Below are 15,820 nucleotides of genomic sequence, written 5' to 3' on the forward strand. Positions count from 1 at the left end.
GATCACAGCAGCTTTCGGTAAGTTATTCCGACTGAAGCTGCAGAAGATGAATCATTTGAGAAATATCAAGTTAATCAGTAAAGGTTTATTGTGAAGGCTTATTTCAGAAATAGAAGTTCTGTCAAAATTATAAGAGTTTATAAAAGTCTATAGCTGAGTTGATATCTGTTTTTTAAATTTCAAAACTATGATACTGTGTATTTGCTATTGATTGACAGTAGCATCTTCACTATTATATTATGATCTTAAGTCGTAATGTGAGTGGGGGCACTTTATTGGTTATACCGCCTCCCGATTTCCCACCATGAACAAATAAAAGGTTCAAAATGCCTTAGAATGGAGCTTTAACCAATAAAGTTTGAAGTTCATCTAAAGATTTGAGATGTCGAGTTAAGTCTGGCCCACAGGTATTAAAGTCATTGTTATTCAGAAACCACATAAAACCAAATTTGATACAGTGAAATAGTGACATAAGCTTTTTAGACTCATTCTTTAACAACTTAATTTTCTTCTTTTTGCTTTAGTGTGTCTGTACAATTTGAAAAAGTTGAACATTTTAAAGAGAAACGAGTTCAATCTCAACTGAAGTAATTTCAGCATTTATAAATGGTTTCAAATACAGTAACACAAACACTAAAGATCGCAGCCTGTTGCAGTCTTCAACATGCTTGGGGTTTTTTTCTACAGCATTACTTTAATGCTAATGCTACTTTGGTAGCAGTGCGGATGTTTTTAGTGCTGCATGGCTGATCTCTTGGCTCAGAGTTGCGTCACTCCCCTACTCTATATCAACACCCAACTGTTGATATTCTCCATCTCCAAGCGCCTCAATGAGTTTCCTATAAAGGGTTAATACTGACTGACCTCTGACCTTCAGCAGGTTCTTTAATAGCAGCTTTCAGACTGATACGTGGGTCAGAGCAGCTTTGTGATGTGACGACTTTCCTGGCATTTTGCATGAGTCGTTTTGACACGGGTGCATGCATTACATTGTGATTTAACAGCGGGATGTGAGGCCAAAAAGGCCCCGTCAGCAGCCATTCTCTACTTCTGCCCTCTTCACACTGACAAGCAACGAGCACAGAAGCAGCTGAATAGATCTCTGGCGGGATGTTTAATGTGGACCAGGGGTCTTCAAAGTGTGAAGGAAACGTCCACAAGGAGGCGCTACGCCCCTTGAGTACAGTCTCAGTTAATGGAAGTAAAGCAAAATATGACTAATCTCTCAAAGTGAGGTCAAGCAAATATAAGTATGATTGAGTTAGTAGCAGTTTGGGGATTTGTTTAGACACTCTTTAGAATAGAAATTTTGTAATTAAATTACAATAACTTATTAATCCCTGTGGGAAATTCTTCACTGATTCAATTCAATGGGAACCAGACTCATCTCTTTGTCATGATTACACGCAGCATTAAATGCAATAAATACACACTAACGAGTTATGAAGGTTGGTTACCAACGCAAAAATGACGCTGAATTCAAATTACGAAAGGAAAGTAAATGATCAAACATCTTCAGTGATAGCTGAAGTGACTACTATTCGCAGAAGTATTCCAATGTGTTTTAATGACAAGAAAAAACAAACTAGTGTGTATCCTGTTGTGGAGTTTTATTTTTATGCTGTTAAGCTTCAAAAATCATTACATCTACATTCAGGGCTGAGACATGGCTGGTGCTGGGTCTGGACGAAGTTGTTGTTTCCATCCATCTGGCAGTGGTGGTTTGAATTGACAAAACCAGGCGCTATTGGTGTCTGTCCAGGAATCCCTGGCCGCAGGAGAGTCAAACCGCCTGGTTGTGTCTGCCAGTTCATGCAGGTTGTTGGGCCGTTGGTTGCTGGCTATGGATCCTCACTGGTGGTCTGACTCTGAGCCTTGGTGCAAATTCTTTTCTGTGGCCTTTTTTTCCCCTAAAAACCAAAAATATATTTTTAACTGAGCCGATGAAAAGCTTTTTGCAGTTTTAGTGACGACATGCGAACATTTATGAGTTATACGTCATGAGAGAATCCTTACATAGTTATTAACGGTCGACCATCCTGGGTGTTGCTCTGCGTGGAGCTGCTTTTCTGCCCTGGCCTGCTCATGGTATTTCTCCTGTGCTTGTTTTGATAAGGCCTTCCACGATGGAGAAATGGCAACACATCGTCAGTATCCACAAAGACAAGCCAGCTTCTACATACGAGTATGTGATAGGAGCAGACACACTTACCCTCTTTCCCACCTCTATATTCACAGTCACACTGTCTTTTACACCTTCAGCCTTCACAATCGCCCTCTGCTCGTTGAGATAAAGCATGAAGGCGTTCTGCTGGTGCAGGTGACAAGCACACATTAAGGAAGATTTAAAAAATAAATAAATAAACATTGAATAGGATGTGTGGTGTTACACCCGACAAACTTATAGCTTTTTTTTTTTCTTTTTTTTTTCGGGTTAAACCAATTGTACTAATTGTATGATTTTTTTTTTTTTTAATTCTTTAAAATAATTAAAGAATAAAGACTAAAACCAGCAGATGGCGGTATTGCAACCGCGAGAATGCAAACTGCCGTTAGACCCAAAAGAAGAAGTAATAGATTCTACAGCAGTGGCCACAGAGAAAGACACATCCAAACACACACACATATTGAATGAGTGAAAAGAGAAAGAGAACGAGGTGTGTTTTACTTACAGAGTTCGAACGGGCTGCAGGTTTTGTGAGGCGCTGCTCTCAGGAAGAATACCACACTGGAGACAAAAGAAAAGGAATAAAGACACAACGTGTAATGGAATCATCTGTTCACCAGGTGGCAGGATAAGCCAACTCTTTTATTCAAACGAGCCACTGAAAAGATTTAGCAAGTGACTCTCCACCGGTTCAGGTTCTAGGTCAGTGGGTTTAGGTTCTAGATCGGGATCGTGTTTGTCATCAGACGGGTCGAAGGACTTCAGTAAGTCAAATATGTCCAACATGAAATCTTTCTTCAGAAAACGTCGCATGTCTGCGTCAAGGTCCATTCTAAAGATTGATCGAGTGTTCAACAGAAGAATGAGGTTTGCAGTCAACTTAAAGCTAAAAGTTTTGAACTAACGAGAAAACTTGAGAAAACCTGAGACTTGTTTGGTCAGGCTTTTTGTTTGTTTTGTTTTGTTTTTGTTATTCTCGAGAGATATAGCTCACGACACGAGTGAGAGTGGCAATGTAGGCTGCTCGGATTTTATAGATAATTTGTTTAATATTTGCTGTGTGCTAATAATTCTCAAGGGGAAGGATTAATTGAGATGAAGGGCCAGAGTATAAATTATTCTTCCTTCTGCTTCCTTTCTTTCTAGAATGTGAAACCCTATGTTCTGTAATGGAATGTAAGTTTTTGTTTTGCATTGTATTGAATTGGTTTGGGTTTTTTTATCTCTCTTTTTGAGTGAAAGAAATAAAATTAAACTAAACTTATTAAAATATCCTCAATGCCATGCTGTAATTGTGAGTTTCTACAAACATGCGTAATGCTACAGCTATAGGAGAAGTTTTTTTTTTTTTTTTGACATTTCAAAGTAGTTTGCAGCAGAAGGTTTCATTAATTCATCTTCATCTTCAACCAAGCCTGCTCCTCTTCAACCAAGCCTGCTCCTAGTAGACCACTGACACACCACAACCGGACAATATCACTTCAACTGTGCAATAAGTGGTGCAATAACTATAATAATCTATAAAAACGTACTTACCATGTGCAATACATCCACCCCCATATTCTGTACATGTCCACACTTACAGGCACTGTGTGCATATTTTTATCATATTGTATTTTTATCTGCTTTTTTGTGCAATACATCCACCCCCATACTCTGTACATGTCCACACTTATAGGCCCTGTGTGCATATTTTTTTAGTATATTGTATTTTATCTGCTTTTTTTTAGTTTCTGCTATGTGTGCTTCTTTCTCTTTACTATCCTGTTGCACCACTACAAATTTCTCCACATGTGAGATAAATAAAGGGATATCTTATCTTATCTTAAAATTGTATTTATGTTGAGATTGTAGACATTTTCTCCACTAATTGTTAGGTTGTGTATAAATATAGACACTTTCATCACATACTGTATACTCAGTGCCACTTTAAAGACAAACTTTAAAGTTTACATTTATAGGTTATTGCGGCAGTGTTTTAGGTGTTCGGTCCACTCAAGTTGAAATCTGAAATGTTTAACACCTCTTGATTGTCTGCGATGAAGCCATGCTGCAGCCTGCTGTCACGTGCATGCTGGGCTGCCATTGGTCAGTCATACGCTGACAAAAAGTGGGAGGTTCCCTGTTAAAAAAAAAAAAACTAACCGGAAAGGAAGGCCGGAGCCCGAGAAGAAGAAGAACGGGAGGAAGAAGAGGAAGAAGAAGAAGAAGAAGAACAGGAGGAAGAAGAAGAAGAAGAAGAAGAAGGGAGAAACCGCCGCTGATGTGAACGGCGAGAGAAGAAAAAGTCATGTAAGTCTCTTTAACTGAAGTCATGAAGCGTGTCGGGGAAGAGGAACGCTGAAGGCGAGTTAGTCAGATTGTGGCCAGCCGTTGATCGAGTCCCGCTCTGAGCTCCTCGGACTGGGCGAAAGCCTCCAGACAACATGTATTTAAACACATGCAGGGAGAAAACATTGTCGCGGAGGTTTCTGAGAAGCACAGGGCGTCGTTTGCGGACACAAAAGCCCCTCCGAGTCTCCCGGACAGCTGACGACCAGTGGCCGAGGAGAGGAAAGTTGTTAATGACGTATAGCCGCTAGCAGCGGCTAATGCTACCGCAAGTCAAGTTTTGCGTTCAGGAGAATGGATTTGGCTTTTCCTGTCATTTTACCTCCGTCAGCTCACACCATCAGCGGCTGAAGCTTGTTTCTACCAGCTGACGGTGTGTTTTTAACCTTCATTCACAAGCGAGGACGTGAGTTAATGTTCGCGGTTGCGACTCGAGGCTAACTGCGTTTTATCTGTTCAACCAACACAAGCTCAACATTGTTGTGACAATATCGATTAGTGACCTTTACTCTAAGATCACGAGATGAATTACTTTTTTTTTTTTTTTTTTGGCCAAAACTATGTACAAGAAACTTGTCATGTGTTCAGTTCCTCCACTCTTATAGGTACCTGAACGCACCATCACCTCAAGTAGAATACAGTAGTAAATACTTGATTAGTGGCAACAAATAGTTGTCCTACTCTACTTAAAAACCTTTTAATCAAACCACTGAGAAGTCAGTCACTGTCCTCACACATGTACCCATAAAAAACCCTAACATTACAGGAAAGGCAATCTTATTTTAGGATTCATGCATCAGTCACAACAAAAAAGACTTGATGAAAGGTCTAAAAACAATGAAAGTATTGTGGGATATATCTGCAGTAAATAACACCCCTGTCACCCCCGGTTCCTTGCTTATGTATCTTCAGAAATAGCCTTTAGTTATAGATGATGGAAAGTGGCAACAAAATAGATATTGTCACTGTATTATTTCATGTATATTGATTTAATACATGAACAATGAGCTAGATATGTCCCGCTAAGTATTGACTAGTCACAAGGCTTTAAACTGAGGTAATCTTTTTATCTAGAATTGACAGAACAACGCTGAATATGCACTTCTCCCACAGCTGATCTAATACTGAAACGCCACACTCTCAGCACGGATTATTGAGTTGAAGCAGTGCTTTCCTGTTCTCATCTACTGGATAAGTTTGTAATTATGGGTTTTCCAATGCTGTGTCAATACTATAAAGGAAATCTTCGCAGGTTGTATGTGTGAGCCAGCATTGCTTTATAAATTTACTAATATGTTTCATACATGTGTCACACACACACAGGCCTGTATGCTTTTTAAATTGCAGTCACATAGTAAAAGTGTCTCAACTGCATACGTGTTGCAATTCTGCACATCACGCTGTGCATTGGCACATGTTCTCAAATGTATTAACATACAAATGTACCTCCATAACTTCGGTTTATGACTTAACGAGGAGAGCGCGATGTGGACCTTTGAGACACAGACGGGGTTTACTGTTAACTGGCTGCAAGCTTTTCTTCTGTTTATGGTGACTGGACCTTGTCCTTCTGAAGCTGCCACCCATCTTGACAACTCAGAGGGGCGGGAAAAAAAATGTCTGGGAATGTGTTGCTCATCAGTGCACATAATATTTGTTTAGGGTTTGATCCTTCTTAACCTAGATGCTGTTTTGGCAATGTTGAAAGTAGTGGGAAAAAATAGAATGTGTTATTTTGTACATTTGGTGTTTAGGGTCTTAATGTTTTGTAGATGTTAATGTTTTGTAGGAAAACCTCGACTTTACCAAGTCCTATTTCAAATAAATGAGTGGGAGATGATATTATGTAACTTAATGAGCTGTGTGATTCTCATTTCAATTAGATTATAAAGTGGGAGTCAACATTTACAGCAAGTGGTGTGTTTCGTGTTGGAACTGGCACACGGTTTATACTGGATGCGCTTTCTGATTTGGGCCTTGCATATGACGACCCCTCAGCAGTGTGATTCCAAACAATCTCTGTACTCTGCCTGTAGCTGGATTCGAAGTGTGTATAAACTTGTCTTCAAAGAGTTTGTCCAACCCGTCTTGATTATTTGGAGGTCGAGCGTCTGCTCATGGCTTCTGCCTGCCTTCACTCAAGTCGCTCTGCTATAAACCCAGAAGTCACAAGAAAAGGAAGTTCCTCTGATTTCCTTCTGGCTTGATGAACTGCTGGTGATGAGTATCCTGTTTGCTTTTCCCGTGTTATGTCACCACTTTCACATCAACGCAGTCACTTTCAAGGCCGTTCTTTCTTAGAAACTCAGGCGCACATACCTTGGATCAGGAGCTTTTCCTGTTTTGTTTCGTTTTGTCATCTCATGCACTGCTTTGTTTCTTTGTTGTTTAATTTTTGTCAAATTGGATCTGTGTTAGTCATCTTTGTGTTACGTGTGCTGTTGCTAGTTTGAGACACGAGTGTGTGCATGTGGTGTGATCGAGGAAAGACACACAACAGCGATGCAGCCGTTCTATCGTATGTTGCCAGGTCTTTCAGGACGCCGCCCTCGATGTGAGGCGATCGAGACAAGTCCTTGCTTGCTGCTTTTTTTTTTTTCTTTTTTAACTTGTGTAGCGATGACAGGTTGTTTACAACAAAGACTCCGTTGGAAGGTAACCGAGTTAAGATTTTTGTGTACAGTGATTGCATTGATGCACTGTTATGTATACAGCTAATTGTTGGTTTTGCTTTTAATCCTTTTTATGACTCGACGCCCGGATTTATTTAGATTTCTATGGCAGTTGCGTTGTCAAATTGTGCGACCAATGAGAGCTTGTGCCTTTTGTCAAGATAAGTAAATATCTGGCAGGTGTTCAACATGAGTGTTTGACATTACAAATAAGCTCATGTTACAAATCAGTTAATCTAGTCTTTGATTGGACAGTCTAACGGTTTCCCTGTGAAAACTGGCCTGCAAGAGGCTCCAATCCACCCTAATAAACCACCAAGCAAATTGTAAAAATTTGCATGGTGGTAGCACAAGTCATTTTCAGTAGTGATTGTTTTGGTTTTGTGAAAATATAGACTTTTTCATCACGTTCATGTGCGCTACGTAAAAGTTAAAGGTATTATTTTACCAGTCCGGCCCACTCAGGATAAAACTGGAATGCACATGGCCCCTGAACTAAAATGTGCGTGACACCGTAGAGCTAAACCTTCATATCTTATGACAAGGAGAATTTAAATTTCCTCTGTCTTTCCAAAAAAAAAAAATTCTTAGAAAGCTGGAGTCCAAAACTCTGGTAAACCGTTCACAGGAACTAAAACATGATTGTTTTGCTCAAACTTGTCCTACAAAAGTAACTTTTGTCCATTGCGTAATTGGGCCTTTCACAAGTAATGCCACACTTTTCTGTACCATGTTTTGTTTTTGTATGTTACAATTTTGAGTATTTCATTTCTACATTATCAGTGTTCTGCAATCCCTGCTAAGTTCTTGGATATCTTGCTGGCATCAGAGAGTCAAGGAGACCTCGATGAATATTTCACTGGCTCTCCCTCTGGTCTGCTCCTGCTTCCTGCCTCTCTCTCTGACCCGTGTCCCACTGTCTCTCTCCCTGACCCACTTCCCTGAGGAGCTTTTCAGCGGGCCATTAGGGATGCCATCAAAGCAGCCGTCGAGCTGAGGATGTGTGAAGGTCTGTCTGACTAAGAAAGACTGGATCTGAGCCAGTCAGCTGCGTCTACCTTTCACATCCTGTGTTACCCACCAGTCAGTGTGGAGCCTGTGTGTGTGCTGGATTTTGTCCTATAATGGTTTGTTGTGCCAATATTTGGCGTGTCCTTTTAGTATCTGTTAGAAGCAGCAGTTAACCCTGAGGCATCGTTGGGGCACTTTTGTTTGTCTGAATACATATGGAAACATCTTTGGAATTAGGTCTTCTGTTTTTGCCTTTTGAGGAATAATCCAACCACAGCTTATCCGTTGAATATTTTTTTTATACAGGCTCTTAAGCTTTCCCACAGCATTTCTGTGATAAATTACATTATGTGAATTGACGTTAGGTAAGTGCTCTGCAGCAATATTCTCCTGAAGCTTGTTTATCCTCTCGTATCCAAACTTCTCACTTGCACTGTCTGCCTAATTAAATTAGCAAAAATCTATGTGATTATATTTAGCCTTCAAATGAAAGCAAGTTCGTTGCGCTACTACTCACGTGTCATTAACACAACGTTTTCAAGTGAAAACGGAAAACTTTTGTGGGGTTTTAGGGTCAGTATACACAGCAACGGTGCTGGGAGCCACTGAAACGCAACTTTTCACGAACGAAAAGCCAAAAAGATGCGTATAAACGGTGCCTTAGACATAATTCAATGTTAGAAACAAAGTTAAGCAAGATGCCATCTCTCGCAGATCGAGAGTTAAACTCACTCTATGAACTTTTAAGATCTCGCAGGTGTTAGATGATGCGACACTTCTTAAGGAATTTCCTAAAGATAATTGTTAGAATGCAATAAGATATGATTGTAGTTCAAACCCTTTACAAGTAGCTCTTTTATTTATAGGTCATACCTTTTACAATTAAATGTATATACTTTACATTCAGTTCTAACATTTAAAGAAGTTAAAATTATTTTCTCAACTTTTTTCTTTTTTCTCATGATTTGACGACGTCGTAGCCACTGTGACACCATCAGTGGAGCTGCTTAATCTATTAGTCCATTGAGATCTGCAACACAATGAATGTCTGCATCATGCCTGCTCCACTGTGTAATAAAACATGTGGGGTCTGAATATTTCATGGCCAAAGCCGTGCTCTCCTGTCACATGCTAAAGATTAGCTCACTAACAAGCTGAGGGGAAAGATGGCCGGCACAACCAAAGCATCTGCAGAGCTGTGGTTGGTTCACCTCGCTGGGGTTTCTGCACACAGTTATCCCTGCAATAGGCCCCGTCCATCCCAGGTTTTAATGCGCTCAGCAGTTAATTTCTTCTGCAATCTTCACTTCCTGCTCTGAGCCGACTTGTGCTTCCTGTCTTTTGACCAAGCAGAAACTGGCGCTTCACCCAACACAGAGAACAAGGTTTCAGATGCTCACAGCAGGCCGAAGTGTTGAGGACGGAGTGATTGTGTCTTTGGTATGTCGCTGGCAATAATCTCACCTGAGTAAACTTGATAAAACTGGATAAAAAAAAATAAAAAAAAAGTCAGATGGTGCTAGCTATCATCTTCTCAACATGGATGACATTATGATTGTTCATTTACTTGTTGGTGTTGCAGAGAAACCGTCACAAAGCTGTTGACTATTTGTGTCCTCAGTTTCACCCTGTGGCTACAAAACTGAGTCAGACGAGCAAATGTGGTGAGCTGATGTCTGTGCTCTTTCTATTGACCAATATTTTTAATGCCACCGCGGATCTAATTCCAGCATATTTACAAGGTTGTTGTTTTGTATAAGTTCATTGTTCATTACTCTTGTGTTTTTACTTTATCCAGTTAACCCTTCTCCTCCTGGTTGCTTGAGAAGATTCTGACTGTATTTACCGTGTTTTGCAGCTTCCACTGGTGAGGCCTCCTCTTCCTTCGGCTCATCCACCTACCTGACCTGACCTGACCTCCACCCTCCCCTGTCCAGCTCATCTCCACCAGCCCAAGCCTGAAGTCCACCCGTCCATCCTCTTCCCCCAGCACCTTCTTCCTCTCGACTCTCAACACTGCAGCATGGCAGGGCGCGGCGGCCCGGCGCGGACCAACGGCTCCGCAGCCAGCAACAAAATCTGCCAGTTCAAGCTCGTGCTGCTGGGAGAGTCGGCGGTGGGGAAGTCCAGCCTGGTGCTGCGCTTCGTCAAAGGCCAGTTCCACGAGTATCAGGAGAGCACCATCGGAGGTGAGGAGTCCTTCAACTCTGCTGACAATCCAACATGCCTCTTGGTTGGCTTGTTTCAGCTGAACCAGAAAAGCTTTTCAGTTTAGAAACTTAATCCGTCTTCCTGAATTTCCTTCCAATGTCCCCATGAGAGAAATTAGGCTGTTTGTGACCCCTGAACTAAAATGTGTTTGACAACCCTGATTAAACACACCAGCACTCGTTCCTTTCAATACCTACTGAGAAACTGCTTACTTGCAGGTCTCAGTGGCTCTGGTTGTCAGGGCATATACATGAGGAGTGGCATAACCCGTTCTTTGTAGCAGATCATCTGACTCACATCGACCAGCAAACTCCATTTGACTGTTGATTCTGTGGAGTCAGATTACAGTTGGCTTTGTGTTATCTTGGGTAAATAATGAATTCCTATGCAACATAGTAACGAGGCATGTAGACAACAGCGGGGATTTCCTCCACCTTCTGTTGAGGAGGGAAGCCGATCCTCACAGCTTTGAGTTGCAAAGCAAGAATATGATTGTTGTTAATCTGTTAATCCTCAAAAAATTACCAACATGCCTTTCTGTGACTTTGCTCCAACGCCATGTCATTGCTATTGAAATCTGTTAAATGAACGCTTCCTCCGCTTTGCCGTTTGAATCTGCTTGTGAGTAATGTGGCTTTCACATGCAGGAACAGGATGCCCAGTGCTTACGCTCAGCATTTTTTCATATTCGACTGAACTTGTGGTCAGCTGCACGCCTGGTCAAAGATTACAAAGCTTTAAAGTATGCGAGTGTTCAGCTTCCTCTGTCATGTGACAGCTGGCTGATTAAGCCAGATGAATGCAGTGGAGCCTTTAAACCACAGCTTTCTCTGCTTATTTTACATATGATAGCTTTCTCTTTGTGGTTTCTTTTTCCCCCCTGATTGACCTGCTTTCTTATCAGTGCAAACTATGACATAACGCTCTGAATTGAAACCTTCAGTTTCCTTGTATTCATAATCATCTTGTAGCATTTTGAGTTTAAAATACAACTATCAAGCTCCTGCCTTCATTCATTCCTCATTCCAACCCCTGGTCTCATAATCTTTTGTTTCCAGCGGCCTTCCTCACACAGACGGTATGTTTGGATGACACAACGGTCAAGTTTGAAATTTGGGACACTGCAGGACAGGAACGGTATCACAGCCTCGCACCGATGTACTACAGAGGAGCCCAGGCAGCTATCGTGGTCTACGATATCACCAACACAGTAAGTTCCATAAAGTACAGCAGGACTTCAGTCAAGGCAGTCTTGTATCATTTCTTCCTGTCTGGGTTTAAGGTTGCTTAATCCACCAGACAGCTACACACCTTTCCCCATTTTTTAATTTATTAAATGGTGTCTTGTGTGCACTTTTTGTTTTAAAGGACACATTCACACGTGCAAAGAACTGGGTGAAGGAGCTGCAGCGACAAGCCAGCCCGAACATTGTTATTGCACTGGCTGGAAATAAAGCAGACCTGGCCAACAAGAGAGCCGTAGACTTCCAGGTAAAAAGGAACTTTTATGGTGTGTTAATGAAGATTAAAGTTCTGGTGTGAAACCCTTGACTTGATTAATAAAAAAAACATCCTTTGTTTATTTATTTTTTTGTTCTTTTCAGGAAGCACAAGCATATGCAGATGACAACAGTTTGCTCTTCATGGAAACGTCAGCCAAGACGGCTATGAATGTCAATGAGATTTTTATGGCAATTGGTAAGTTGTTTTTTTTTTCCCCTTCGACTTCTACAGTGTGTCATGGAGACCTGCCAAAAAATCATTGTTAAAGGAAAGAATAAACTGGAATCTGTCTCAATAAGTGAGGTGCAAAATTAGTTGATTTTCTGGTTGCATGTTGTTTTGCCAGTAACAATCATTTCTAAGGCCCCTTCTCCACGACAATGTTCAAATGAAAATACATTTTTTGCATTTTCATTATAGAAAGGATTTGTGTCTACAAAGCAACGTTTTATAAACGATGTCCGGAGAGATGCTGAGTGTAGTTCTCATGTTGGACTTGTGCAGCAGCAGCATTTTATGGAGACTGGGGAGACGGTTTCAAAAGTTGTGTTTTCAGTGGCTCCGAGCGCCGTTGTCATGTTAATAGACACACAAAAACGTAGTGAACGTTTCTCATTTTTACTTTAAAACATTGCCACGTTAACCGAGTGGCTTTCAAAATAAAGTACAGCCTTCCAAGTGGAGGCTTCCGCAGAGAAAATCAGAGATAAATCGAATCGAAAAACTATTTCTTTTATTGGCATGAAATTTTACAACTGAATTCCAAAACTCCACTTTAGGCCTGGTTACACAACAATGTTTTCAATTGAAAACAGAAACTTTAGTTGCGCTGTAGTGGGCGTTTTACCTCCTAAATCCTTCTTCACTGCCCGAGTAGATGGCTAATAACAACAATGGGGGCATCCAGAGTCTCATCACTCCCAGTCCATGTTGTCCTGGGACCGTAATAGCAATCCAACATGGTCACGCACGGGTGTGATTTCATTACAAAAAATGGCAACAGCACCCAGTATTGGGCAAACATGACCACGACATTGTTTTCAGCGGTTCAGCCATTTCAAAGCGTTGCCATGTAAAACTTTTCTAAAACGAAAACGCCAGAACGATGCGTTTCGTTTGCATCAGTTAAATATGGTCTTATTTTGAAATCACAAAAGTCTAACTCTAGTATTTATCACATATTCCACGCAAAAAGGAGCGAACGACAAATAAAAGTCTTGTGCTTTCTGTTTGTGGGTCCCGACCATTTAATATTTTCTTGTGAAATATGTTTGGAGAAATTCAACAGTGAACATTTCTACTTAATCTAAAGCAAAGCATGTGCTGCAGAGGAGCAAAAACTCTAAGATAACTCGCAATGCAAGAAGCAATATGATGTTCAGTAGTACTTCATCTCAATGTTATCAGTCATCAGAGCCTCATTAGCTTCATGCTGATGTCTGAATTAATTTTACCCCAAAAACAGCCAAGAAGCTTCCAAAGAACGAGCCTCAGGGTGCAGCAGGCGGCGGCGGTCGAGCCAGAGGCGGCGTAGACCTGCAGGAAGCTGCACCGCAGGGCCGGAGCAGCCAGTGCTGTGGGGGTGGAAACTAACGGAGAGAACCTGCTGATCGACCCAGTCTGCAGCTTCAGTCAACCAGACCAGATATCCGCCAGCTGTCAAACAATGTCCCATCGGTCGGACCAGTTACTCTACAAGCAACACGGCACCAAGTTAACTGTTTGGCTTTGGAGTCCGCTGGCCAGTGACCTGCCACACCGATGGATCCAACCTGAGAACCACACACACACACACACACACACACACACACACACACACCCTCAAGGCTTACAATATGACACAATCATGTCTCCAGAACTTGTCAATCTCCACCCTCTCTACTGATGATGGACACTTGACGTCACCTTTTCCCCCGTCATGGAGGAAACGAAACAATATAATCAGTAATTACAAATTCTTGCTCATTTTTTGTGTCTGTATTTGTGTAGATTAAAAAAATATGATTAATGCAACAGGAAGGCGTTTAAAAAACAAAACAAACAAAAAAAATGGACTGATTGTCCCTGTCCTTTCTCTAATGACATCACGAATTCCCATCACGGTCTGATGACGCTGTTCATGCAGCATCTCTCCATGTTTCTGGGAAAGATGAAGGTTTCTACCAGGAGAACAGGGATGGACAGACTCTTCTGGATCGAGCTGTATAGATTGAGTCATCACTATCTTTATTTCTCTCCTCACAGGCTGGTCAGTATGAATTCAAAGCCGAGGCCTGAAGGGTTAACAACCATTTTTGTCTTGGTTATCAGACCATATACAGACAATAGTACTTTATTAACAATGTCACCCATTCGTAATTTCAGCATTAATGTAATGTTTTTGAATCATCAGTGTAAAACGGCAAATACACAAATGCAAGATTTGTTTTCTTGACCACGATTCCAGCTGCGCGTTGAAAACATTTCTGCTATATTTGTATCGGACTTCCGGAGATTATAATTAATCTGTAGTTATTGTCAGAACAAGATCTTCCCAATCGCTACATGATCTTCTGTCAATCTTAATTATGTTGTGATGGGTTTTTTTTTTTTAATGTCTTAATTTTGTTTTTCTCTCTTTCTGAAGATCTGTTGTATGCACTGGTTCTGTCATCTTTGTGAATAGAGATGTTATCCTCAGCTTTTTTTTTTTCTTTTCTTTTCTGTCTTTTTACTGCATATCAGGGAGGGATTTCTTTCAACAATGTTGTCATGTTATGGCGTCAACAACTAGCACAACCGAACCTGTATAGCAGCTGCTGCTGCTGTCTGATGGGTGAGAACATGGAGGGTGCGGTCACGGGTAAAGAAAAAAAGATAATGTAATTTTACAAATAAATGAGGGGAAGGTATCTTTTTCCTGTTTGCCTCATTAATCTCACATTTTGGTGATTATCAAGCATTGCTCTGGAGTTACCACCCACTGAATCTGTCTGAATACCATTTATTCACCATTTGCAAAACAAGTGATTTTTGATTGTACTGCCTAAAATCTTAAAGTGCACCCACAAATTATTTCCTTTTGATCTTCTTTCTCGTCTTCTGAAAATTACATTTCAATTCAGACTTGTGTTAAATTCAGTTAATGTAGTTATTCCACTGCGACTTGTTCGGGACGATCTTGTATGTCTATTCTGCAAAGATTATTATAATAGGAAGTTTATGTTATTAAAACTTACCACAAAGGTCATAATCTTTTCAGTCTAATCAATCAGTGTGTCATAGTGCAAACACAGTGGAGCTACAGTTTATGTAGTGTCAAACACATTTTATTTTACAGGCCACATTCAGCCCAATTTCATCTTGAATAGGTTGGATTGGTAAAATATTGCCATAATAACCTTTTATATTTACTCTTTGTTGTAGTGCAGAGTACACATGATGAGAAAGTCTATATTTTCATGAAACCAAACCATTACTACTGAAAATGATTACAATCTCAAAATAAAGCCAATTTTAATGAAACCTTCTGGTGCAAAATACTGTGAAATTTTCTTGGTGCTTTGGCCGGATTGGAGTCCTGTGCAGGCCAGTTTTAGCCCATGGGCCTTATATTTGACACCCCTGTTGTCGGCACATGATTTCTAATGAATAATACACACATTGCCTTGTGTATGGACTTGGCAACCTGTCCATAGTCCAGCCCCCTGCAACTTCACATAAATAATATACAGTGGCATGGACTGAGCACAAAACATAAATAGATACTGTAGAAGGTAAACAAAAATGTTTTAACATAATCTAACAAAGCATAGACTGTAAATAGTATTAAAAAACATGCATTTGAGGCTAATTGCTGATTGGTAAATTACTCTTAGGGATGAATGTGAGCGTGGTGTTTGCGTTTGCCTTGTGTTGGACTGCCTCTCCATCCCGCCTCCGCCAA

At 40.7% G+C, this 15,820-nt stretch overlaps 1 protein-coding gene across 1 annotated transcript; it reads left to right on the forward strand.

The window, feature by feature from the left end:
- The first annotated feature begins 4,281 nt into the window (after positions 1-4,281).
- rab5c (RAB5C, member RAS oncogene family) lies at positions 4,282-15,129 on the forward strand. The gene is made up of 6 exons (XM_080487776.1): positions 4,282-4,459; positions 10,040-10,370; positions 11,451-11,602; positions 11,761-11,883; positions 11,997-12,090; positions 13,361-15,129. Exons 2-6 carry the CDS (start codon positions 10,205-10,207, stop codon positions 13,486-13,488), a joined length of 663 nt encoding a protein of 220 aa, XP_080343902.1. The 5' UTR covers positions 4,282-4,459; positions 10,040-10,204; the 3' UTR covers positions 13,489-15,129.
- Positions 15,130-15,820: the final 691 nt, after the last annotated feature.

The sequence above is a fragment of the Lipophrys pholis genome, assembly GCF_963383615.2.
Source record: "Lipophrys pholis genome assembly, chromosome: 19".
Classification (NCBI taxonomy): domain Eukaryota; kingdom Metazoa; phylum Chordata; class Actinopteri; order Blenniiformes; family Blenniidae; genus Lipophrys; species Lipophrys pholis.

Excerpts from the sequence above, each read along its gene's own strand:
- rab5c (XM_080487776.1), top strand. The coding sequence starts at position 10,205 with ATGGCAGGGCGCGGCGGCCCGGCGCGGACCAACGGCTCCGCAGCCAGC. Across the intron at positions 11,603-11,760 it reads TCTACGATATCACCAACACA|GACACATTCACACGTGCAAA; the intron begins GTAAGTTCCATA and ends TTTGTTTTAAAG. Across the intron at positions 11,884-11,996 it reads AGAGAGCCGTAGACTTCCAG|GAAGCACAAGCATATGCAGA; the intron begins GTAAAAAGGAAC and ends TGTTCTTTTCAG.